Here is a 26196-nt window from a genome sequence, read left to right as displayed (position 1 = left end):
ATAAACCTTTCTTGCTTTCAGCAGTAAAACGTAATGACAGGGAATGACACCAGGAGGACCATTTCCCTGGTGTCTCCAGACATGTGAAAACAAACCACAGGAGATACGCTGGTTTGGTTTCAAGTGCATCCGCAACTGTACCCGTGACCGGCGACGGTGGACTGTATCGGATGAAACGATGGCAACACCCAAGCAGGGACACCAGCCCTGAGCTTCTGGTGACGCTGGCCGCCATCTGGGAGAATGCAGACAGCTGTTTCCTCTCTCTCCCGCCCAGTTTTCTGTCGCTGGATCTCCCTCTGCCAGGCTCCCACAACGGCTGCCTGCCTCCTCCTCGACTCCTTGGTCCTTATCTTCCACTCCGGGCAAACATTTTCTGGGAACCTTGGTCCCTTTCTTTGCACTTTGTGGCAGGAATGCAATACACAGCGGTCTCTGGAGCGGGAGTCAGATACATCCACAGCGTTTGGCGGAATGCTTTCTCAGAATATGGTAAACCAGGTTATCGTCTAAAAAGGACAGGTCGTCATCGAAGGCGAGGGGTCTGCAACACGCCTGCCCGACTTTGTCACTCACCAGCCTTCTATTTTTGGACAAGTTTTTTAATATTTTGTCATACATTGTCTCGGCTGCATCGCATGAGCCGCTGCAGTACCTGAAAATGAGTTCCTCCTTGGTTTCGTAGCCCAAACCCAAGTCAGTGACATTCAGATGCACGGCAGTTAAGACGCACCCCCGATTTCGGCCCCTCTGGCCCCGCCGGCCTTTCCCTCGGGAACTCTCCGGGCTGGCGGCTGCAGCCTGCCGGTGCCGCTCTCTGCGAGGAAGCACGGCCATTTGTTTATCGGGTGACCTTTTCAGTCTTCTAATGGTGGCTTGTATAAACTCCATGACATCATCAAACTGATCAGGATAATCCTCTGGCATATTTGCTGTGCAACAAGAAAACAGAAACGGTCACGTGAGACAACAGCAACGACCGCTTCGAGGAGGCTCCAAGACCCCAGTGTCTCCTAAAGGCGGCCAAGCTCGGCCTCGGGGGGAGACTGCCAGCTCAGGGACCTATGTCACCCCGTCCGCCCCGACCCTGAGGACACAGGCCGAAAGGTACCCTCCAAGACTCCGCGGAAGGAAGTTCATCCACTCGGGAGAGGAGACTGACACGGGGCGTGACACACTTCCCTGCTGAAAACAGATCCTTAGAAGTGGAATCATCTGCCATTTTGTAACGCGTCTGTATTGAGGGTGCAGATGCTGACGGAGGCCCCTTCTTCTTGTTCTAATAACGTAACCTACAGTTGTGGTTCTCAAATGTGAGTGTGCATGGGACTGTGCTGGGATGCTCACGGAAATGCAGAGTCCTAGCCCGACCCTTAAGGGAAGCGTGGGGAGGGGCCGAGGAATCTGTACTTCTAACGAGCCCTGGAGAAATTCTGATGGGGGTGGTCCATGGAGCATACGTTGAGAAACCCTGTCTTAGAGGGTGAAAAAAGGATTAACCTTGGATTGGGCTTGGAAGACACTGCTGCTTTCACCTGGAATACTGAGGAGTGCTCTTTCCTGAAATCCACCCCGACTTAGCACCTCTGCTCAGCTGAGTGGGACGAGAACCATTCTGACAGATCACATGAAAAGCTCTTGAGCTCAACTGTATTTTAGAGCTTCCTTAAAAAACATTAAGCCTACTTTTCACTAACACAGAGACTAATTTACCACTTCTTTGGATTAGCATGACTTTAAAAATATATGGTCATACTGTAAGATGACTTTTTTTTTTTTTTTTTTTGCAGTACGTGGGCCTCTCACTGTTGTGGCCTCTCCCGTTGCGGAGCACAGGCTCCGGACACGTAGGCTCAGAGGCCATGGCTCACGGGCCCAGCCGCTCTGCGGCATGTGGGATCTTCCCGGACCGGGTCACGAACCCATGTCCCCTGCATCGGCAGGCAGACTCTCAACCACTGCGCCACCAGGGAAGCCCAAGATGACATTTAAAAAGTTTTTTTTCGTATATTTTATTTAACCTTATATTTCTTTTTTTTTTTTTGAGTATTTAAAGTTAATGTATTTTCTTTCTTTCTTTCTTTTTTTTAACATCTTTATTGGAGTACCATTGCTCCACAATGGTGTGTCAGCTTCTGCTCTACAACAAAGCAAATCAGCTATACATATACATATATCCCCATATCTCCTCCCTCTTGTGTCTCCCTCCCACCCTCCCTATCCCACCCCTCTAGGTGGACACAAAGCACCGAGCTGGTCTCCCTGTGCTATGCACCTGCATCCCACTAGCTATCAGTTTTACATTTGGTAGTGTATATATGTCCATGCCACTCTCACTTCATCCCAGCTTACCCTTCCCCCTCCCCGTGTCCTCAAGTCCATTCTCTATGTCTGCGTCTTTATTCCTGTCCTGCCCCTAGGTTCTTCAGAACCATCTCTTTTTTTTTTTTAGATTCCATATATATGTGTTAGCATACGGTATTTGTTTTTCTCTTTCTGACTTACTTCACTCCGTAGGACAGACTCTAGGTCCATCCACCTCACTACAAATAACTCAATTTCATTTCTTTTTATGGCTGAATAATATTCCATTGTATATATGTGCCACATCTTCTTTACCAATTCATCTGTTGATGGACAGTTGGAGGTTCCTTAAAAAACTAAAAATATAACTACCATACGCCCCAGCAATCCCACTACTGGGCATATACCCTGAGAAAACCGTAATTCAAAAAGAGTCATGGACCAAAATGTTCATTGCAGCTCTATTTACAATAGCCAGGACATGGAAGATGACATGTAAATGTATCATAGCAGTACATGGACTGAGACGCTGTTTGTGGGCAGATGGTGGGAGGGGGGTGTCCAGCCTCTGCTGCGGGCTGTTACATGACTCCCACTGGCTCTGGGTGCAAAGAGGACAAGAGATGTGCATTTTAGGGAGATCACATGGAGGAATGATTGAGGCGATGCTTCTACGATGTTTGAGACCTTTGGACAAACGCATGAATTTGCAGTCTCGTGGCGTTTTCTGCTGTGTTTCAAGCATTTGCTTTGGCTGATCAAGTAAGAGAAGAGTAACTTTGAACAACTGAATACATTTTTAAAAGAGGAAAGCAATTCAAACGCCCATTTATTAGGTACTCAACCTTTTATGCTCTCCATCCCATTTTCAGGTAATTTAGTATGTTTAGGGCTATATGTGGCTTAGGACAATATGCCACAAAAGAGTTGTTAGCAAGAGGGAATTTTTTTTGCCAAGCCCATGTTAAAGCAGAGAAGGATTACACTGGGCCTAACCCACGTCAAATTGTTTTGTTATGAACAAATTGTTAAAACAGATATCAGGTATCCTGTTGTGTAAAACATAACCCAGCTAAGGCAACGTAACCATATCTATTTCTGTCTCTCTCTCTCTCTCTCATCTGTGTGTGTGTGTGTGTGTGTGTGTGTGTGTGTGTGTGCAAAACATATGACATATAGTAATGAAAAGAGTGGGGATGGTGTGGAATTTCCAGATCACCTTGTTGCCCTAAAGCTAAAACCTAAAATTTGGCACTGGATGGTCCTGTGCACAGAATTCTCAAAGCTGCTTCCACTGGTCTGTGCCCCATCGCCTCTTGCCCCCGAGCCCCTGCATTCCAGCCTTACCCTCCTTCAGTCTGTTGTTGCAGTTCTAAGAGCAACACTTAAAACTGTTAACGCAGCTCATGTCCCTCCTCTGCTCCAAGCCCTCCAATGGCTCCCCATTTCCCTTGGCATAAAAGCCAAAGTCGACACTGGCCCAAGGCCCTCCCTGACCTGGCCACCCACTGCGTCCCAGCCTCTGTTACCACTGACCTCGTATGCAACCTCCTTCTTCCTTACTGCCTCCCCCTCCAGCTTCTCTGGCCTTCTCACTGTTCCTCAAACACAAGGTTTCACAACCTCAGCACTACTGCCATTTGGGGCTGGAACATTCTTTGTTGTGGGAGCATTTAAGGATGAGTAGTTGCATCCCTGGCCTCTACCCAGGAGACGCCAGTAGTGTCCCCCAGCCCCATTCCAACAGTGACGAACTGAAGTGTCTTCAGATATTGCCAAATGTCCCCTGGGGGCAAGATCATCGTGGTTGAGAACCACACAGATCAGAACACAAACAGGGACGCAGGGCCTTTGCGCCAGCTGTTCCCTCTCTGCCTGAAACACCATTCCTGCAGAGTACCCAGTGGCTCACGCCCAATCCCCTTCAAGTCTTTGCTCAAATGTCACCACCACCAAGCCCCACCTTGACCTCCCTGTTTCAAATGCAATCCCTCCCGAGCCCAAAGCCAGACCTCCTGCCCTCTTCCCTCCCCAGCATAATACTACCTTCCAACACACTGTCTAACTTTCCTTATGTTGACTACTTGTTGTCTGTCTTCTCTGAGCGAATGTCACCTCCACGAGGCAGGGACCTTTGCATGGCTTGCTCACCAGTGGAGCCCAGGTGCCTACAATAGGATCTGGTCCCTGGAGGCCCACAATGATTTCTGAACGAGTTAGGTCACTTTATGGGGGGAGAAAGAGAGAGTCCTTAATTTATCCAGGGGACACTTGGGCTTCAGCTGAGAACCGCACCGTGACGAAATGAAAGCCTCCAAAATAAACAGCCTCCGTCAGGCGGGCAGCCGCAGTGTGAAGAGCAGCACAGTCATCTCCCTCCTGCGAGCGCATAAGCAGCGAATAAGCAAGCTCACTCCCTTGCCAGCTTCCGGCAGCTTTAAAGTGTCAGCTCTCAAAGCCCACTGCATCCTGAGGATTCAGAAAGGTTCTGGCTCCAGGGGAGTAACGTTTTCTCAAGAAGGACTGGAAGACTGGGAGAGTATTGGAATCTGAATTTGTCGTTCCCTCTGAACCGCTTCTACTGGACCTCCTTAGGAAGTTTCCATCCTTCCTCCCTCCCTCTCTCCCTTCCTTTCCTTCTCTGTTCTTAAAAAAAAAATGTTGAATCGATAAAGATGTGGCGCATGTATACAATGGAATATTACTCAGCCATAAAAGGAAACGAAATTGAGTTATTTGTAGTGAGGTGGATGGACCTAGAGTCTGTCATACAGAGTGAAGTAAGTCAGAAAGAGAAAAACAATTACCATAGGCTAACACATATATATGGAATCTAAAAAAAAAAAAGATGGTTCTGAAGAGCCTAGGGGCAGGACAGGAATAAAGACGCAGACATAGAGAATGGACTTGAGGACGCAGGGATGGGGAAGGGTAAGATGGGACGAAGTGAGAGAGTGGCATGGACATATATACACTACCAAATGTAAAACAGATAGCTAGTGGGAAGCAGCCGCATAGCACAGGGAGACCAGCTCGGTGCTTTGTGACCACCTAGAGGGGTGGGATAGGGAGGGTGGGAGGGAGGGAGACGCAAGAGGGAAGAGATATGGGGACATATGTATATGTATAACTAATTCACTTTGTTATAAAGTAGAAACTAGCACACCATTGTAAAGCAATTATACTCCAATAAAGATGTAAAAAAAGAAAGACATGAACTACTTATTTCGAAAAATGAGTTGCTTATGCTATTTTTGACTTTTTTTCAATAATAAGCTATAAAAGAGGAAATTAGCTGTGCTCAGTTTCAAAAACCCATACTTGAATAGAAGTCTGAACTTCTAAACCTGGTATCTTAGGGGTGATTAGTCAAAGTACAGAAAAAAAAAAAGTCTTCAAATTTCTAAAGAGACTGTTTTACAAAAGGATCCACATGATGGGGTCCCTGGCTCTTTTCAAGAACTCCTGAATAGATCATTAACTTAAGAACCTGGGAACATGGAAGTTAAAACTGATTGAGAATCAACTGAGGATTAATCAGAAATGAGGATGAAATATTACTAAAATTTTAACATAAACGAATGGGAAAACATTTGACTTACAAAAGTTCAACGTACACTGGTTTACAGACTCATTAATTTATATAACATGATAAATTACATAATTTTATATTACTAGGGTTATAATGACGTTTTGAATCAGCATTTATAATGTTCTTATTTATTGCCTGACACTTTCAAAGTTCTGGAAAAATGTTGTCCCTCCTTTTTAAGACATTTTGACCACATGACTCTGTCCACTGGCTTTGCTTGCCAGATAAAATACAGAATACCTAGTTAAATTTGAATTTCAGATAACTAGCAAATAAATTTTTAGTATCAGCAGTCCTCAATAATGTTTGGGACATACTTATCCTTTGTTATGAGAACGTTTAGTTCCTTTATTTTAATTTCTGCTTGGCCTTTTTGGGGTGATGCATGTAGCAGTGTGAATGCACCAGCCACTTATGCTTTTGGGTGAGGTGGTGAATGGATCATTAGGCCTGAATTAAAAGGCTTCCAGGCACCTGGGAAGCAGTCACTCTGTGTTTGATGTGTTAAACCAAATAGCGTAGGGGCTTCCCTGGTAGCACAGTGGTTAAGAATCCGCCTGCCAATGCAGGGGACACGGGTTTGAGCCCTGGTCCGGGAAGATCCCACATGCCGCGGAGCAACTAAGCCCATGCGCCACAACTACTGAGCCTGCATGCTACAACTACTGAAGCCCGTGCGCCTAGAGCCCGTGCTCTGCAACAAAGCGAAGGCACCACAATGAGAAGCCCGCGCACCGCAACGAAGAGTAGCCCCCACTCACGTACTAGAGAAAGCCCCGCGCAGCAACGAAGACCCAATGCAGCCAAAAAGAAAAAGAAAAAGAAAAAGAAAGAGTGTAGGTAATGAGGACTGCTTTTGATGGGACATCTCCCTCATACATTGTCGTTAAGGTGGAAATGTTTATTTAAGCCTCAGGTTCAGGACATAGGTGATTCTTATTGAACTGAAGGGATTCCCCCCTGCCCCCTTTCTTCTCCTTCTTGAACAATAGAGGAAAAAATACATATTTATGCTGAAAGTTTTACATGGATATGAATTTTGGAAACTAGAAAAGGGCAACATTATATTTTCCAAACCACAGAGCAAATTGGTCTGTCTCTTCCAACTGAATTCCTAATCCCAGGCCTTTTGCTGCTGACTGAGTTCATTTCTAAAGAGACCTCAAGTTATCAACACTAGGCATTTGGCGGGGGCATTGTGAGCCAGGCCCCCACTGAGCCAATCTTTAGGGTCTCTGCAGAAGCCTCACACCTGGCTCAGGCAAGTAAACTCCCCGGGGGACCAAGAAGCCCCCAGCTGCCTCCATGTTCCTGGAATTCACTGAGCCAGGGGCAGCAAAGGGGCTGGGTTTGGATTAGTTCCTCAAATTAAGACTTAATGGCATATCACTTTCTTTATCCTATAAAGGGCTTGGCAGTATGTCAGCTACACAAATGGCCCTCGTTAGTATGAACTTTGATAGTAAAACACTTGCAAAGCACAAAAGAGGAGCATCGTTTTTAAAAAGTAAGTCAAACACTTGCCCATTTCCCAGACCCACTTGGAGGCTAGATCTGGGAAAACATGGACATCTAGAAGCTAAAGTTTTCGAAAAAGCAAAACGCTCAAATGCATTTAAGTCATCCTTCAGGGTGCAACTAAATATTTGGGCATTATTCTATTTAAAATATTTTAACTTTGATGTGTCCTTTGTATAAACAGTGTTATTTAAACAAATGAAACCTTGTACAGGGCCAGACTCTGGGAACAAACCAAACCATTCACTGCAGAGACTTTGCCCCCCTCGATTATGGGAAAACAGTAACATTACCTCAGGAACAAAGGCCTGGGATATTGACTCTCTGGTAGAGTTAATTGAGTTTTTATAGCAACAATGGTGAGACCTCGGAGTACTCCTTGTAATAGCTGAACCAAGGAGCACATAATTCAAAACATTATCTTGGCTAAGCTGGTATTTAGCGGACAAAGTATTCTTTTAAATGTCAGATTTCTCTTCAAAAGAGTACAGGTTAATTATGTATATATTTTTTTCAGGTTAATTGTATTTTAATCAAAGGGTCATTTTATACTCATATTGGGTTGTCCCCCTCCTCACCCGGCCTGGCTGGGTGTCTAAGCCAGTTTTCAGCCTGTCTTTGACCCGTGGGCCCATGAGGGAGGCAGCACAAGGTTGTGTAGAAAGCAGTGAGGAGGTGACCCCTTACCCGGAGTGGGGTGGGCCCCAGCAAGGAGAGGGCTGGACCCTAGCATGCACAGTGGGCCTCTCCTACAGGAGCCAGAACTAGCCTCAAGGATGCAGAGGCTCTGGAGAGGAGGCCCAGGTGTTTCTCGCTCTGGGGAGGACCCACCTCTATACTCCAGCGGAAAGCATCCAGCTTCTGTGTACTGGAAGGGCAAGGGTTAATACGCTGAGGTCCGCAGGGGTGACCTACTGCCTAGGTCAAGGCCACACAGGCGAGAGGCACATCTTCAATCAGCACCTGGGTGCCCTCACTCCAGGTGGTGCCCAGTTCTGAGGTGGGCTAGACCCTGGGTGTGAGGCCAGAGATGCTGTGCCCGCAGAGCCTCTCCTGAAAGGCTGTCTGCAAAAGGAGGCACGTGGAACCCACCCCCCCGGGGGGGAGGACATTTAATCTGATATTCGTTGCCTACCTGTACCCCAGGTAAAGTACAAATTGCTCTGTAGACCAAATATATAAAAAAGAGAAGTTGTGTGTGTGTGTATACACACACACATATATACAAACATATATGTGTATATACACATATACACGTGCATGTTTACATGAAAAGATCAGCCTAAGATTTATGTAACCTCTCAAGAAAATTCCCAACTAATGTCATTCTTTAGAATGCTGTTTTTACTTTTCAATAATGTACGAACATGATTTTCTTTCACTAATATTGCAGTATTATGAGAACCACATGATGGAGTCTTACCTTTAAAATTCCCCACGTTACCAAGAATATGCGTCATCCTCTATTTGAAATGACAGCTTCCTTGATGCACTTAGTATGACCAGTGCAAAGGTGGGATGGATGCCACCCAGCGTGAATTTTAACCCTGACAACATCCCTGCAAGGCTAAAGCCGGGGTCGCCTATTTATCTGTACTTTACAGATCAGGAAACTGAGGCTCAGAGAAGGTAAATATCTATCTGCTCAAGGCCACGTGGCTCATCAATGTAGACTCAGCTGGTTTTGGTTTCAAAGCTCGGACTTGCTCTAGGGCTCCAAGCTGCCTATCTGTTTTTAAGTAAAGATGCCTCTACGGTGCAGCCTGCCTAGTCCGGGTGCGTGGTAACTTACTCTGGAAGATATGCTGATTTCACCTGCGCGCATTTACCACATTCAGAACAGGAAGTGAGAAATACACTTTCTACTGGAAAGTTCAGCGTGAACTGAGGCACACTGAGTAGATTCTAAAGTTAGGCTGCCGTGGACCACAGAATACAGTAAATCGTCTCCAGAAAGGGAAAAGCATGCCGTTCAGGGGCAGCTCTCCCACATCCTGGGTCTGGCGTATCACCCTAAGGCAGAACTGGCAATTTCCCAGTTAAAACCGGAAAACCGGCAGCCACGGGCGGTGGCAGATTCAGACAGAGAGGCCCCGTCTCCGGAAGCTCCTCAAACTCGCGCTGGCACCAAGCGATAAAGTCTTACTGCAGAGCTGGAGAGGACAGAGCCTGGGATTCCAGTCTGGGGTCAGTCCCTGCCCAGCCTGTGACCTTGGACTAGTCACTGAACCCTTCTGAGGTCGGCTAGCCCCTCTCGGGGGCCTTCCCCCAGTGCTAATGCCCTAAGATGTGGACAGTCTAAGTCTTGGTGTCACCCCCGTCAGGGAGAGGACTGCCTCTACTGATGCCCCAGCAGCATTCTGCTAACCGCCAGCATCAGGGGCCCCAGGAGACCCCATAAGAGGTATTTTAGGTTCTAGCAGTTCTCAACCTTTTCCGTTTGCCTCTTGGTTCAACGTCTTGGTTACACCTGAAATAACCAAGTGCCTCTCAACTCATCAAGTCATCTTCCTACGTCTTATTTAGGAGAGGTGAAGAGGTGTGTAGAAAGGGCCCTATACTTGTGTCTCAAAGCACCCAGGTTCTAGTGCGAGGTATCCTTACACCCCAGTCTCCATCTGTAAAGGGAGAGAAGGAGCCAGTGACCTCTGAGAGGACACGGACACCAACATGCTATAATCCTGCAGTCTCCCTCACCCAAATGGCAACACTGCCATTTTCTCAAAATCTCTATTTTATTCATTTCTGGTTTTGCTGCTTGGTCTTAGGACTCTAAGGCTAGAATCATCCACGGCAACTGCCACCTAATGCACTTGTAAGAGCCCCACAGCTTGCCTTGGGGGCTGCTGACGCTTGTTTTTTATTTGACCTTCAGCGACCTCTGAAACGTGTGGTGTTAGTTCAGGAGCGTGTTGCAGTTCTCTGAAAACTTCGAAGTTCTGCCATCTGCTACTATTTAAAAGTGTTGACTTTGCCACTTATTTGAACTAATTAAAATAAGGCACCCATGGGTCCCTAAGTACTGGAATGCTGAGGCATCTCGCGTCATGTGACGACCACCCTTACTTTCCTATTTTGGATAGAGTATTCATCTAGCATTACATAGACCATCCTGGTCAGAGCGGACTTGGGTTAACTTCAAGAGGGGTCCATAGCATCTATTCTCCCATGAACAATCACCAGCTGAGGCAATCTACTAAGTCACTGTGACCACTGCCAGAGCTACCAGGGCATTCTCTCTATGACCAGTGGTTTGCCGGCAATAAAACATGACATGGGTTTATTTGAAAAGTATTTGCATTGTAAAAACACCAGTGTTTTGTTGTTTTAAAAAAGCGTTTCTGGATCCTCTCAAGACAGAAGAAAAGACCAGCCAGTTCACAATACAGAAAAAGAAGCCTTGGGTGTACTTTTAAAGGCCATTTGCCCACCAGAATGCTATTTTAGTGACCACCTCCACCTACTTTGACCAACGTCGCACACACTTATTAGCTATACCATGTCTTGACTACTTATCCTACAATTTAACTGAGAAAACTTGTCATCACTGTAATGGAAATTACTCTATAAATACAAATAGCCAAAAACCTCACTCAAGAAAGCTGGACTACACTCATTTTGTTACTCAGCTTCTAATTGCCCTGCTCTGATTTCCACCTATGTGGTCCATACTTCTATTATAGTGATGTTAATAATTTTATGGTAATACAGAATGGCTCCCCTGAGGGGAAGAGGTCCATTCTTCTGCTTTTAAGTCAGGAAAACACTCAATGGGGTGTCCATTTGTTAGCTAATCCATGAACACCTGGTGCGAGCTAAAAGCAGACCCCAACCAGCTGTAAACACCTCACGCTAGAGTGCACACCAGGAGCCCTGCTACTGCCCTTATAAAACACTTAACAGGGGAGGGAGAGAAAGTTACCCAATACAGTGACGCATACAAAGCGCCCCTTGGGAAAATAATCCCTTGAGGTGTTCTCAGAGGCAGGTGGTTTTTGAGGGGAAACCCCAAAGGAACCTGGAAAGCAACAGAACCTGGCTGCTTCCTTCCCACAAAGCCCTGCCTGCAGCCTGAGAGGCCCCAGTGGTTGCACTGGGTCCTGCATTCAACTTCCCTGGGCCCTTCCCAGTGCGCCCACCTGAAAAGTGGGTAGAAGGAACTCGAAGGGCCTGAGGGACCTGGGCAAGAAGAGGAGGGATGAAGAAGCTGAAAGGAGAATAAAGGGGGTGAAAGAAAAGTATTCTTTATCATTTGAGCCTGCCTGATGGATTCCTGTGGTCAGATGTGAGGAGGGACTTTCTACCCCTTGGTGGATGAATTTACTGGAATCTCGAAGACTCTTCAGGTAATTAGCTGGACATACCATTCAAAAACAGCTGCATTTACAAAACCTCCACGCCTGACTTTTCTCCTCGCTGACGTAGCCAGAAGAGTTCTGTAGGAGAGTGGTGGGCTGGCAGGAAGTGGTCATGTGATGTGGTCAAAAGAGTGAGTGTTCCCTCAGGCTTTCCTGGGTCCAGTCTGGTTAAGCTGATTGACCCTGTGCAGCCCCGATCTCCCCTGAAAATGGGGAGAGTTACACGGATTGGAAGAAAATTTTCGGTTCAGCGCCTGAAAGTACTTAACAAATGGCACCAAAAGTAAGTCCCTATGGTTTTCACGTCTGTGCCCGTTCTTCACTGACATTCCATTGGAGGCAGTGGCGTGAAGACTAACTCTGCTGGCTCTGGACAAAGGGGACGCAGACACTGGCCCCTTGCTCGTCCAGCATGTCGCACAGAGGAGAAGGCCTGGAGGCCCCGGCATGGTGGTCTGTGGACGGGAGGTGCAGGCCTGTCCTGGGAGTCTGGGCTGCCTCTTCTCTCTTCCTAGAAATGCCCCCAAGTTAACCACACAAACATCAGCTGACTCCACAGCCCATGAACGATATTTTGTGTCCACCATGGCATAGATGGGTGTCTTCAAACTGTGGCATGTATCCCTCTGGGGCTACATGAGGACTTTCTACAGAGTCTACGGGTAGTTTTAAGAGAATCAATGTCCGGATCCTCAAATTCCACATGCGCTGCGTCCTAAGACTGGTCCACCTACGAATACTCCTGCAGCCAGTTTTCCTTTCACAGTCATCCTTCTGCCTTCCTGCCTGTCTCACTCATTTTACCACGAGGCACTGTCTGGTGGATAGACACCTGTAAGGACAGTTCAGGCGTGCATGGCTCCTTGGGATAAACTGGTATCGGTGACTCATGATGTGAGGACACGTCATCATGAACTTAGGATTCCAAAGATGTGTACCTAAATCTAATCATGTGGAAAGAATCACACAAATGCAAACCGAAGGGCAGTCTGGAGGACAGCAGGCAAGACAGTCTGGACTTCTCAAAACGTTGTGGGAAAAAAGGCTTGGGAGCTAACTCTAGATTAAAGGAGAATAAAGAGACATGACAATCAAATGCAAGTTGTGACTCTCAATTAAGGGAAAAAACTATGAAGAACATTATTGCCACAATTGGGGGCATCTGAATATGGACTACCTATTGGATAACAGTATTGTGTAAATGTTAACATTTCCTGAGACTGATAACTGAATTGTGGTTATATAAGGTAATGTCCTTGGCTCCTAGAAGGTTCATGCTGAACTACTGACTGTTATGTTTGCAAGTAATTCTCAAATGGTTTAGAAAAAAAAAAATGAAGCAAAATGCTAATGAAAGGTCAGTCTTGGTGAAAAGGGGACATGGGTGTTCACTGTACTATGAACACTTACTAAAAAGTCCCATATGAATGAATCAAAGTAGGTGGTTCCATATTTCATTCTGTCCAGGCACTCACGGCAAGGCATGGTGCTTTATTTGCCTGTCTGTCCATCCACCCATCCATCTATTCATCTTATAATAAGGATCCAGAGGCGTGGTTCTTGTCATGGATGTATACTAACATGTGCATTTGAAGTGAAAATGAAGTTGGACCTTTCCTGACCAACAATTAAACTTATTTGAGCTGATTTGTTTGATAATTTTCCACGAATTGCATAAGTTACATTTGCAGCTCCAAGGTTTTGCCAAAAATAGATTTGAAGCACATATCTAGTTCCCAAATGGGCTGGAAATTACATCTGCTGCAACTATTTAAACTTGTGATAAAACTGCAGATATCACTTTAGAAGTGTGCAATAGTTTTTCAACGTAATTTTGTAGGTTTGCAAGCAAAAAAGTTTGAAGACTTTAAAAAACCATGCTCAGTTATACAATCATACAAAAGTGGGTTTTGTCTCTACTGAGCTAAGCAGTTGATTCCCAATAGTGACCCAAGATCTGTGTGTGCACACCCACTCCTGTTCCCACAGAGGCCATCACTCTGGCACGTGTGCAGTCACCCTTGGTTTCCCAAGTGGACGCTTCCTTCCCTGGGTGGAACAGAAGCCACCTGAGGGCAAGTGCCTTCTCGAAGGCCTCCCAAATGCCATCAGCCTATCAAGCATTCTAGGAGACCTCACTTTGTCCCGAAGAGTTAGGGAGCCTTCCCTCACTGCAAAAAGCATCGATATTATAGGACCGTGCGGAGAAATACATGCTTCTCTCCCTAAAATGTCCTGATTTAGACTTCGAAATATCCAGTAATAATATGAGCCCAGGCCCACTGCACCCCAAACAGGGATCAAAGAAAGGGCCTCAAGGAAATATAATATTCCTTGCTTCTTGCTATTAGTTTGCTCATTGATTTTCCTAGAAATACGTGTTTCAGTTAGTGAATACATTTTTAGCAAGCCAAGGTTTGTGTTTTCTTAATCTACTAATACGAGAGCAGTCTGTGTTAAGGCAGCATTATTGGCTTTGGGACTAGAAGTTTGAGGTTTGCTGGCTTCACCACTTACTGGATTTGTGACCTTGAGCAAAACTCTAGGTCTCATTGCTTCATCTGTACAACGGGGATAAATGACATCTCCTCTTGTCCAGTATAGCTCAAACCTACTTGATTTTAGGACAATATGCAAAACCTATTTGTTAAAATAACAAAATGCTGGAGAGGGTGTGGAGAAAAGAGAACCCTCCTACACTGTTGGTGGGAATGTAAACTGGTGCAGCCATTGTGGACAACAGTATGGAATTTCCTCAAAAAACTAAAAATTGAATTGCCATATGATCCAGCAGTCCCCCTCCTGGGCATATTTCTGGACAAAACTATAATTCAAAAAGATACATGCATCCCTGTGTTCAAAGCAGCACTATTCACAATAGGCAAGACATGGAACAACCTAAATGGTCATCAACAAATGAATGGATAAAGAAGATGTGGTGTGTGTGTGTATGTATATATATATATATATATATATGTATAATGGAACACTACTCGGCCATAAAAAAGAATGAGATAATGCCATTTGCAGCAACATGGATGGACCTAGAGATTATCATAAGAAGTGAAGTAAGTCAGAAAGAGAAAGACAAATACCATATGATATCACTTATAGGTGGGATCTAATCTAATCTAAAATATGACACAAGTGAACTTATCTACGAAACAGAAATAGACTCACAGACATAGAGAACAGACTTGTGGTTACCAAGGGGGAAGGGGGGAGAGGGAGGGATGGATTGGGAGTTTGGTATTAGCAGATGCAAACTATTATATATAGGATGGATAAACAACAAGGTCCTATTGTATAGCACCGGGAACTATATTCAACATCCTGTAATAGACATGGCTAGGGTGAAGAGTAAGCTGGGACAAAGTGAGAGAGTGGCATGGACATATATACACTACCAAACGTAAGGTAGATAGCTGGTGGGAAGCAGCCGCATAGCACAGGGAGGTCAGCTCGGTGCTTTCTGACCACCTAGAGGGGTGGGCTAGGGAGGGTGGGAGGCACACACAAGAGGGAGGGGATAGGGGGATATATGTAGATGTATAGCTGATTCATTTTGTTATAAAGTAGAAACTAACACACCTGTTTCATAAATACGTTCATCTGTATGATACTAACTTAAGTTTTTATTTGTAGCTCTTCACTTATTTGAGGATTAACAGGTTGATTCAATTGTGCTTATGCCTAGACACTTTAAAAATAAGGGCACACTCAAAATGAAAACTATGCCTACGCTATAGACTCGTGAAGCTTGGGACTTGAGTAAGTTTTGCAGCAAGAAGGCTTTGCAGTGAGACCCTGCTCGCCGCCACCTGCTTGTTTGAGACACTCCAGCGGCACCCTGCTGCCATCAGAGACAGAGCTAGCACCTTCTCTTCCTGGATTTTACAGTATCTCATAATCTGGGTATCACCTACAGAGATATCCTAAATTTCACACTACTTCCCGCCACCTGTTCTCAGTACTTGGCGACTCGTCTGGCCTCCTCCTTGTATCCACCACCTGCCCCTTCCCCATATCGTGATCACAAATTTGCCTATGCTCCTCCTTTGTCTGGAATGTGCCCTTTTCCCTTTCCCTTCCTTTCCTAATACCCATCTTTCAAGTACCAGCTCAAATCCCCCCTCTCCCCCAAATTCTTTCCTGCTATAATCTCCAAATCCCAATGACTTCATTGCTAGGAATTCTTACCATGACCACAGCTAACATACATGCCTTGGTAGACATAGCTATCTCTCGGACTGACAGTCCACCCACCCACCCACCCATCGGCCTATCCGTAGTTTACAACTAGATCATAAGCTATTTAAGTTCACAATTTTGCCTTTTAGATGCCCACACAGCACCTAGAGCATGAAAGATATTTAATACTTGCTTCCTGATTGAGCTCAAGTGATTAATGAAAGAATATGTGTTTTAATTGAATAAAGGGGCTATGGACCATTAAGTGCTAAAGAAACAAAGATGAAAGGGACATTAGGAGGGGAAAATGCCAGATAGCTTTTATTTTTCTATCAGTGAAAGTAGAATCTTTCGAGAATAATTCTTTGGCTGTTGGATCGGCCTAAGGTCCTACGACTGGCCAATTCAAATTAGGCCTGAAATAGATTTCTCTAAACAGCAACAGTTTGAAATAGGTCTTCAGACTGAGGCCAGAATGAGATGTTGGTCTCACATCTCAAGTGAGAAATCAGTGCTTCCTAAAAGCCTGACATGCGATTTCCTGATTCCAGGACCCCCATCCCAAGTGGCAGAGCCCTTTTTCAGTGTAGGGACTTTATTACAGTATCATCTATTCATATAGTCCCTAAAATAAGAAGAAGCAATAGGTGGACGGCACTTATTTATTCTGAACTCTGAACCCACAACATTAGATTTGAAAGCTTAAAATTTAACCAGCTTATTGCACTAGAAGCTTTCTTAGCCAAAGAACCATGGGCTGAAAGTTTACTAAATTCACTAACAGTTTGTTTTGCTGAGTTTGTGACACATCTTAAGTATCCAGGTGGGATCACTTAAAACAGAAATACTCTATCTCAAGACAGGGAGCCTCCAACCCACAGCCCCCTTATCACCTACCTGTAAGGATCTTAGTGTGCCCTGATCCCCTTCTTCCCATGGGGAAGAGGGTCTTCCTAACATGACCATGGGAATCTGGTGGGAACAATTCCATAGGAACTATGTGGGCTCAGAGAATGGGGAAGGGAAGGAGCTGTGAAACCTGGGAAGAGCCAGGGGGAGCTGACCCGGGGGGCAGAATCCCAGGCAAGACTGGCCCGCCTACATGCTGACCAACTGACTGTCTCTGGGGCCCAAAATAGCCTCCCTGCAAGGCCTGCATTTCTTTCACTCTCCATGCTTTGTCAGGGCTGCTTGAAATTCCACCAGTTAGAGCAATGGCTTGGCAGGGGCTGAAGTGAAAGTCTGTCGGGAGAAAAGGCATTCACTGGGTGCATGCCGCAAGGAGGAGGGTGGCAAGTACAATAGTTGTTTATGGGGCACAGGTTTTACAAAGCATTATCTCGTTGAACTCTCACAGCAGCCCCCGGAGGCAGGATGAATAGTATTCCTATTTTACAGATGAGGAAACTGCGCTTTAAGAGCTGTTAAGTAACAGCTGGGTAAGTGGCAAGACTGGGATCCAAACCACAGACTGATCTGAATGTGTGAACGTGAGCTCTTGCTCAGTGAAACTCCATGATTTGCTCTGTGCCCTCCTTCTGCAGATTAGGGGACCCGGCAACCTGGGAAGAGGCTCTAGCCCAATAATATGGTGAATTATATATCAGTTCTAGCAGGGTTTACATAGATTTTTGTGGGCTAGTCTGGGAGCTTGATAGCTTGATTTGTAAGATGGTTTCTCTAGGAAAATGTGTGACTTGCTACCAAACTGGTGGAATATAACCCCATTAGATTACAATAAATTGTGGATTACCTGCAATAATTTAAGAATGCCCAGTGTTTCTTCTAGTTGGTTTCCGGTCACATAGAAAGCCCACCTTTTCAGCCCAAGGTTCTTCATGTTTAGTTTTAGTTTACAAAGCTACCAAATTGCACACTGTACCTTTACTAGAGAGTACGTTTCATGAGGACAGGGGCTTTTGCCTGTGTACCAAGGATTCCCTAGCACCTAGGACAGTGCCTAGCACATACAGGCACACATTAATTACTTGTTGAATGAATACGTGCTTTTAGATCACAAATTTTTAAAAACCATCCTCCTGCCATCATGGAACTCTGGCACTTTGGACAAGCTGCTTTACATCTTTAGGCTTGGGGACCATAGGAGTACCTTTGGGCTCTAAAATGCTATGACATCTGTGCGTATCACCTTCTAGTTTCGCTTTCTAGATGCCTCAGGCCTGCTCTAATCGCCCTTTGGAGAAGATATGGGTAAAAAGCAAAATAAAAAAAAAAACAAAGATAGTGAAAGGGAAAAGTCTTGGACGCCCCAAAAGGAAAATCACAAGTCTTTGAGTTTAGACAAGTTCAAAGTTGCTACAGGAGGCAGCCACAGTCCATGAACTTTATTGTCAACCTCTAGGCAAACAAGTGAGCCAGTTATGAATTCTACTTTGTTGGTTCAGCTCATGATAATGGTAGGAACAGAATTCTGGCTGTTTCATTTATATTGGAACCAGCAAAATACACGCAACCTCAAAGGTGTGTGTGTGGACAGGGTGCAGTCCAGCCCCCTTTAAACAGCACAGAATGACTCAAGGTGGCATGAACGAGCCTTTGCTCACTCACTAAGTTACAAGCATTTGAAAAGAAGAGGGTACCAGTATTTACGGTACTTTCTATTATCAAATGAAACGAGTGACTGAATGTTTTTCTACATAAGCCTTAACCAGTTGCATGGCGTACAGTGCAGGATATAAATGTCAGCATGTTGACACTGGTTGAGTGTTCAAAGTCTGCACATTGTCATTATTCCTCCTTCCCCGCACTGACAGCTTGCTACCGAATTGAACATACCTGGAAAGGAGTCAGTTTGGCTTAGAACACAGCTCACTTTCTCTTTGGGAACATTTCTCTTTCAAGGATCTATTGGGTCTTCCGATAGGTAAAACAGAATCAGTTGTGTTCTGCTGGTTCTAATGTAAGCACAGTGGTCAGAATCTTGTCCATTGATGACTTAGCGTCACCTTTGGAAAAGGGAAGTGATCTCCCTTTCCCCAGAACCCCCAGCTACCGCTGTCCGTCAGTAGGATTACGGCTACCTTGCTTGCTTTGTGACTGCCTGTACCTTACATGAGGCACGGATTTTCTTAGGGTATTATCAAGCCATAGGGATTCAACCCTGACTACACATTAGACTCACTTGGGGAACATCTAAATATCTAGATGCCCAGGCCACGACCCAAACCAATGAGATCAGAATCTCTCCTGGTGGAGCCCAGCATCAACAGTCATTAAAGTTCCCCAGGTGAGTCCAGTGAGCAGGGGTCTTTTCTTATGAGTCTTTTCCCAAAGGAAGGTTAGGGTGGAGTGTGCAGGTGTGCGGGGGGGGGGGGGGTTCCGGGGGGTCAATCTCACGGTCATTGGCATTTTGGAGTGGAAAGGCCTTCCTTTACTGTATAGCTGTAAACCGTTCATTGAGTTCTGTAGTAAGTAATTTGTCCAAGGTCACAGAATTAGCCCAAAGCAGAGCCAGCACCAGGAGCCAGCATTAAATAAGCCTAGGTAGACAGGATACTGATATGCTAATTAAACCTCCATGAATTAATCAGCCTCACAATCAGGCACAGTCATTTTTCTCTCTAGAATGTCTTGGTTAGAAAACTATTACCTTCCACTGTGTTCCTGTTCCTCTGATCTAGGCTGCTTGAACCAATGAAAAGCCACTTACTCAGCCCTCATGGGTACAGTTCTGAAGACAATGGCACTAAAGGGCATTTTAAGTTTCTACTGCAGAAACATTGTATACGCTAAGATGGAAACATTGTACACGCTAAGATGGAAACTCGAGGTTGAAACCAAAGCCTTTAAAAATAGGTTTATACAACTAATGGACAGAAACTCTTGGAACAGTTCCTTCAATTTCAAGGGATCAACTGTGTTCTCTTTCCTACCCTAAGTCACTCTTGAAGTCTTAATTTGCCTTAGAAAAATGCACTTTTTCTTTTCCCTGGGACTTCTGGAAGATGGTGCTTTAATTGTTGTAATTAAGTATAAGATAAACACATCACACTTCCTGGGCAATTTTTAGCCCAAGGCCATAGGTTTGGGGGACTCTAGCATACAGCTGACTCTGGGACCCTTTCTACTGTGCATGTTTCAAATGCAAAATAGCTTGAAGGGTAACGGGAGTGGTGAGTGGTTATGGTGACGCTCACTACTGCTTTAGTTTGGGGTTGTGCAAACTCTCTGCTGCTACCTTTGTTAGCTACATACCTCCCCAATAATCTAACTTGTGATGAAGCATACTATGCCTTATGCAATAGATAAACTTCTCAAGAGCAGAGGGTAAATTATATCAAATCATAGCTGACGTGCCCTGATAAACTGCTAAGACATTTTTGAGAGGCAAATCACAGACTCATTTCCTAATATTAATAACCTGGTCTTTTCTTAAGAGTTAACATTGTCATGTGTGGAGTGAACGATGGTTTGTTTCTTTTCCCCCTAGCCCCAGCTAGCACTATGTATCGTTGTCTTTCTAGAACTGGAACTTTTCTGAACAGATTTGACACTGCCCAGATGCTTGTTCTGGAAATCAAGGCCCTTCTGTGTTTTCTCCGACTCTGGCTTGGTTTTGTGAAACCTCAGCCTCTTCCCTTGCAAGGGCAGTTTAGGATGCAGAATTCAGCACAGCCAGGCACACCCAGAGAAAGAGGGCTTTGGAAGAAAAAAACGGGGGAGTGTATATGTGTGGTGGGGAAGCAGAGGAAAGGGGACAACTGCGTGTTCTCCTACGGTGGTGGTGGTGGTACTGCTGGGGAAAACAGCTGTTCCTCAGAACGCTAAATGAGCAGCAGAAAAATGTTTGCCCCTGTGCGGGGCAAAACCAGCGCGTGCCACATACAGACTAGGTGTTGGGGTCCTGGGGCACCAGTCGGTGGCTACGAACCGCGAGGGGGCGTCGGCGCCAGCGCGGCTCTGCCCTGGGTCGGGAGGCCACACTGCGGTCGGGGCTGACTTGGGGTGCGTGCGAGCGGCGGGTGGGGTGACCCCCGCGGGGAGGGAACGGTTCTTACAGTCACTGCTCGGCGCGAAGGGCGCGCGGCGGCGGCCGAGGGAGCGGTCTTCGGCGGGCGCCTCGGGAGGCCTCTTACCGGCGGGCAGCGGGAAGGCGGACGCGGTGTGCAGCAGCACCAGGCAGACAGCCACGACATCCCATAACTTCATCTTAGAGTCCCGTCCGGCGGCGGCACCTGGGCGGGCGGGCGGGCGGGCGAGAGAACCGGGGAGAGCGCGTTAGGCCTGGACGCCGAGGGCCGCCGCGCTGCCCGAGGCGCCTCTGCCCGGCGGGTCCTCGGGGCTCCCCTCCAAACTCGGCACCGCCCTCCTCCCGGACCGCGGCAGCCCGGCGGTTCCCTGGGCACCCCCCCCCCCCACACACACACACACATCCTCCTTCCTTCCCAGCCGCCTGCTCGTCCCCGCTCCTGGGTGCGCCTCCCTGGCGGCCATCCCACAAGTGCCCTTCTCTTCCGCCACCGGATCCCAGGGGTCGGATTTTCGAGCAGCGCCGCTGCCCCCGCCGGTACCAACACGACGACACCAGCACTGGCGCGCAAACCCCCCCTTCCCGGCCCCCACTTCCTGGGGGGCGACCGGGCAACCCTCACCCTGTGCTTCCCGCCCCGTCCAGCAGCTCCCACAGGCCCCGGGGAAAAGCCCTGGACCCAAGCAAGAGACCAGCCTTTTATTTTAGGAATAAAATCAAGTGCGGGACCGCCGGGGGGTCCTGATCCTGCCCTCAGCTAGGCGGAGGCAGGCTCAGCGGCACCACTAACCTCGCCCAAGCTTTCCTCCACCCTTTTTTTTTTTTTGCGGTACGTGGGCCTCTCACTGTTGTGGCCTCTCCCGTTGCGGAGCACAGGCTTCGGACGTGCAGGCTCAGAGGCCATGGCTCACGGGCCCAGCCGCTCCGCGGTATGTGGGATCTTCCCGGACCGGGGCACAAACCCGTGTCCCCTGCATCGGCAGGAGGACTCTCAACCACTGCGCCACCAGGGAAGCCCTACTCCTCCTCCTCCTCTTCCTCCTCCTCCTCCTCCCATTTAACTTAGTGTTTTGTCGTCGGAACAAGAAGTTAGTAGGGACTTGGAGACTTTGGGGCTGTCCGGGGAATATCTGAGTTAGGTTACTTCACTTCTCAAAGCTTCAACTCGGTTTAAAATACTACTTCCATTTCTTAAGGTTATGAATATTAACACAGGAAAAGGCCTAGCCAAGCAGAAAGTAAGCGCTCAATAAGTGCTTTAGCGTTACTGTTAGGTAGGGATTGCCTTTGTCTTGAAAATGTTCGTGGTGTCCCCGAACGCCCTCTTTATTTTTGCAGTGTTGCGAGATTCTGGCCTTAAATCCCTTCCCCTCACAGAGGAGTTGCGAGCTCCCCACGCCCGGTCACAGTCACTCCTGGACAACTGCACCCGGTCCGGGACGCTACAGAGGAGTACGGGCACCAGAAGGACTAGACCAGGAAAGGGCGCGCGGTGGGGCTCAGGTCCTCTGAGTCAGGGGCCTCCGTTTGGTCTGTCCCTCCGCACACCCCTAGAAAGGAGGGTCACGCAGCAGGGGGCTGGTGAGAAAAAGGCCCCCTCAACTCGGGGCCAAGCCCCGCACAATTAGGAGGTGGCGGGAGACCCGGGCGCCTTGGGGTGCGGTGTGACCCAGTGCCTTCCCAATGCCAGTGTTCAGTTTCCAAGGGCTACGACACTCATGCAGCTGATTACCCTCTTTCCTCCAAATAAAAGGGATTCTTAGGAAAATCTCCTTGAACTTTTTCCGTGGGAGAGAGTAAGAGTTTCCAGGTAAAAACAAAAACTTTGGCCCCTTTCCTCTCCATTAGCAGCCAGGAGCGCCCGCCTCCCTTCCAGCAACCGCCCCCCATCTCCACCCAGAACTCCCGCCCGGCTTCCGGTGCAGGCCACCCGGGGAAGCGTTTCATTCGACCGCCACCTCCCACCGCTGCGGAGGCGAATGCATTTTCCATCCTTTGGGCGTCTGTTTGTTCGCTATGCAGCTGTTGGGCTCGGGGAGTCTGTAGGGACTAGGAACTCCGAAAACCTGCAGCTCCGGGCGCCCCATGCCCCGCTGGCTGATTTACAGACCCGGGGAAAAGGAAAGGCTCTGGGTTGGGGCGCGGGGGCCCAGGCAACACCTGACCCAGGCCGTGCAAAACAAGCCCAGCGAGGCGCTCGAGCAGAGAGGACTGGGGAACGCGAGGCCTCCCGCCCCCTCGCCCAGGGCCCGCTCGCGGGTGCGTGCGAACTGGCTGGCGGCCCTGAGGGGCGGGGAGGCGCGGGATTAATGCGCTATCCCAAATCGCGGTGGCCGCCAGCAGGAAGCGACAGAGGCACCAGATTTCCCTTCCGCATTAAGAGGGTTTTTCCTTTTTTTCCTGCTTGGCCGACGGAGGGCTTTTTAAATTGGACGTGGAGATCCTCAATTAGAAGTGTGGCGAAGCTGGCAAAAGAGTTCAGCGGAAAACTCCCCGCCTCGCCAAAGGAGGCTCCCGACTCCGGTTCCCGCCCTCGGCCGGGTGCGGCGCAGGCCACGAAAAGAGCTCTCCCACCTCCCCCGGACGGGGAGGGCGCATTCTTCCCTCTGCGCACCGCCGGGACAGGCTGCAGCCGGAGCGGCTCTTTAGTTCCCGGTGTTTGCTTGGCGCAGCAAGAGGAGGGAATCCGGCGGCTCGCATTCACAGCGGTCCACGCAGAGGTTTTTCCCACACCCCCCCCACACCCCGCGGGTTCCCTGATGGTCTCTTTATCGCTTTCTTAAAGCACATCTGTCCGACGTATTTCTGCCGCAACTGTCCGCCTTTGCTACGAGCGCGAATTGCGGAACGCGCTGCCACGTGCGATAACCAAGCTCTCCTCAAGTCGGCTCCGCCAGGTGCCTCCGCACCCGTCCTCGTACCCTACAGGCAGGTTCCCCTCTACGCCCAGGACTTACGCGCCCGGCAGGGCAAAAGGGGAGCGTCGCGGGCGCCGGCACCTGGTGGTCCCCAAGTCCAGGGCGGAAAGGACGTCCCAAGAGCCAAAAGTGCCGGCAGAAGCCGCCGCTCGCCGTGGGGCGCTTCTGGGTTCCCAGCACCAGAGGGCACCAGAAACCGCCGGAGTCCTGGAGCGCCCACGCGGCTGGGGCTGCGTTGTCATTTTAAGCATAGAACCGATGAACGAGCACTCCCCTTACAATCCTTCCCCAAATGCAAATTACACCCCCCCCCCGAACTTCGGATGTCCTCACGAGCATCCCTGCTTTTCAGGCTCCTAGCCCTCTTCATCCTCACTAATTTTTCTCTACCCACCTCACTTAAGCTGGTTTCTCGGCAACCTGCTTTTTGAACTCCCCCCCTCCCCCGCGTCACAGTGACAGCTTCAGCGCGTGTGAGCGCTCCCGCCGCCAGTGCCCCCGCGCCTTCTTGTGTCTGGCAGGCTGGGAGGTTTGTTTAGCCTTTGCCTTCGAGATCCAGGTCTCAGGAGGAGAAAAGGGTGGCGGGGGTGGGTGGGTGGCGGCGTGCTGTAACTCGGGGGCTTTCTTTTGGGATAGGGACAGAAGTTGCTGAAAAGATGAACTGCTTTTCTTAACTGTGTCTTGTGTCCTGGACGGACGGAGGACTTATTCTGTCGGGCCCAAGACCAGAGTAGGAAAAAGAATGAGCGCCGCCTTCTGCAGACAGTCTGGGAAGGGGTCTGTCTGTTAAAGGGCCCGAGGCCGGGTGCCAGACCCAGGGGCACCCGAACCCTTTGCGAGAGTGGGCTGGCGACGCAGCGGGCTCCCCGAACACCTGACACTTGTTGAAAAGGCGACACTGTCCCTGAACCCTGCCGAAGCGAAGACGTGGCGAAACTGTGAGGGCGAGACCTGGTCGCGGCTGGGCGGAAGCCCAGCAGCTCCCTCTTCCAGGGCTTTGCGGGAAGAGGTGCGTGCGTCAGGTTAGCAGCAGCATCTCTTCCTTGGGATACTTAAGTGTATATTCAAGATGGTCTAGATGGGTGGGATGGGGGCGGGGAGGGAGGTCCAAGAGGGAGGGCATATATGTAAACATATAGCTGATTCACTTCACTGTACAGCAGAAACTAACACAACACTGTAAACCACTTATACTCCCCCCCAAATATACTGCGGAAGAGTGAAGTGCGCTCTAACACATCCGCAGCAGGGCTCGGAAGAGTTGTGTTTGTCCCCACCAATGAGCAAAAGTGCTGCGAGCGCGGGGCTGGGCAGCTCCCCCGGGGCGCGCACGTCGGCTCTAAGGGCGCGTGTGCCAGCCCCGAAACTAGGGAGGCGTCAGGAGGCTGGGGGTTCCGGCGGGAGTCATTCCCCGCCCCGAAGAGGGTTCGTTTTCACCCGGTGGGTCTGGAAACCAAACGACAGCGAAATCAGCCCTGAGGCTGTGCCAGGGTGGTGGCGGGGGTGTTACTGGGGGAGGTGGCACAGAGTACAGACGAAAGTCATTCAACCCATCACCGAGATGGCTTAGGGGAGACCTTGAGAAGGTTCAAGAGTCTGCTCGGGGCGGAGGCCCTGGTCCTGGACTGTTCAGGAAGCCCGTCTCTTAAGCTTGACGGGGATGGTGAGGTGGGATATCGGGCATTAGGACAGTGCCAGCAACCGGGTTCCGACCAGGGCTAGGAATGTAGATTTGCAAGATCGCGCCGGAGGAGGTGAGCTCTCTATTTTTAGGTTCTCAGCACCTTTGCAGCAGTCCCTCCCGGGGCCTACACTTTCCCTTGGAACAGACCAAACCCAGTTACACTCCCGTTAATGATATCTATGCAGCTGCGCGTCCACAGAGAACCCAACTCTGGTCGTGGTAGGTTCAAAGGCGATTCCAGTCCCGTACCTTCCCGGGACTTGACGGAAGAGCACCTCGCCGAGTCGGGGAGGGAAACTGCCCCTGTCGGATATGCCCGGGTCCAGAGGCAGCAGGGGCACCAGAGATTTTTGCCCACGAGGAAAGGCAACCTGCCCCTCCGCAAACCCAGCCTCTCCCCGGTTCCACTTCTCTCTCTCTTCTGCCCTCTCGGCGCTTCGGTTCCTTCTAGTGTCCCCTCTTTCTAGTCTCACCGCCTGCTCTGGGGTGCAGCCGCGCCCCCTCTGTCTCCAGCGCCGCACAGGCCGACGCACCCGCTGGCGACTCAGGCGCCACCCGCCCGCTCCCCCCAGGCCCGCTCCGCCAGGCCCGCTCCCCTGCTTACCTCGGATCCGGTCTCCGCAGACCTCCAGTTGGACATT

The 26196-nt window shown here is 48.7% G+C and overlaps 1 protein-coding gene across 3 annotated transcripts; it reads right to left on the bottom strand.

Moving 5' to 3' along the window:
- Nucleotides 1-447: 447 nt before the first annotated feature.
- GDNF (glial cell derived neurotrophic factor) lies at nt 448-26196 on the bottom strand (the record flags this gene model as incomplete). 3 transcript variants are annotated; one of them, XM_082835359.1, is made up of 3 exons in its annotated part: nt 448-932; nt 20982-21158; nt 26160-26196. In XM_082835359.1, 2 exons carry the CDS (start codon nt 21130-21132, stop codon nt 448-450), a joined length of 636 nt encoding a protein of 211 aa, XP_082691485.1. The 3 variants fall into 3 exon arrangements, with proteins under 3 accessions (XP_082691485.1, XP_082691486.1, XP_082691484.1); XM_082835360.1 differs by having other exon boundaries at nt 21060-21158; XM_082835358.1 differs by lacking the exon at nt 26160-26196 and adding an exon at nt 22912-22945.

The sequence above is a fragment of the Leucopleurus acutus genome (assembly GCF_964270905.1).
Source record: "Leucopleurus acutus genome assembly, chromosome: 3".
Classification (NCBI taxonomy): domain Eukaryota; kingdom Metazoa; phylum Chordata; class Mammalia; order Artiodactyla; family Delphinidae; genus Leucopleurus; species Leucopleurus acutus.
Note: the sequence above shows the minus strand (reverse complement) of the source record. Positions and strands in the feature narration are given on the sequence as shown.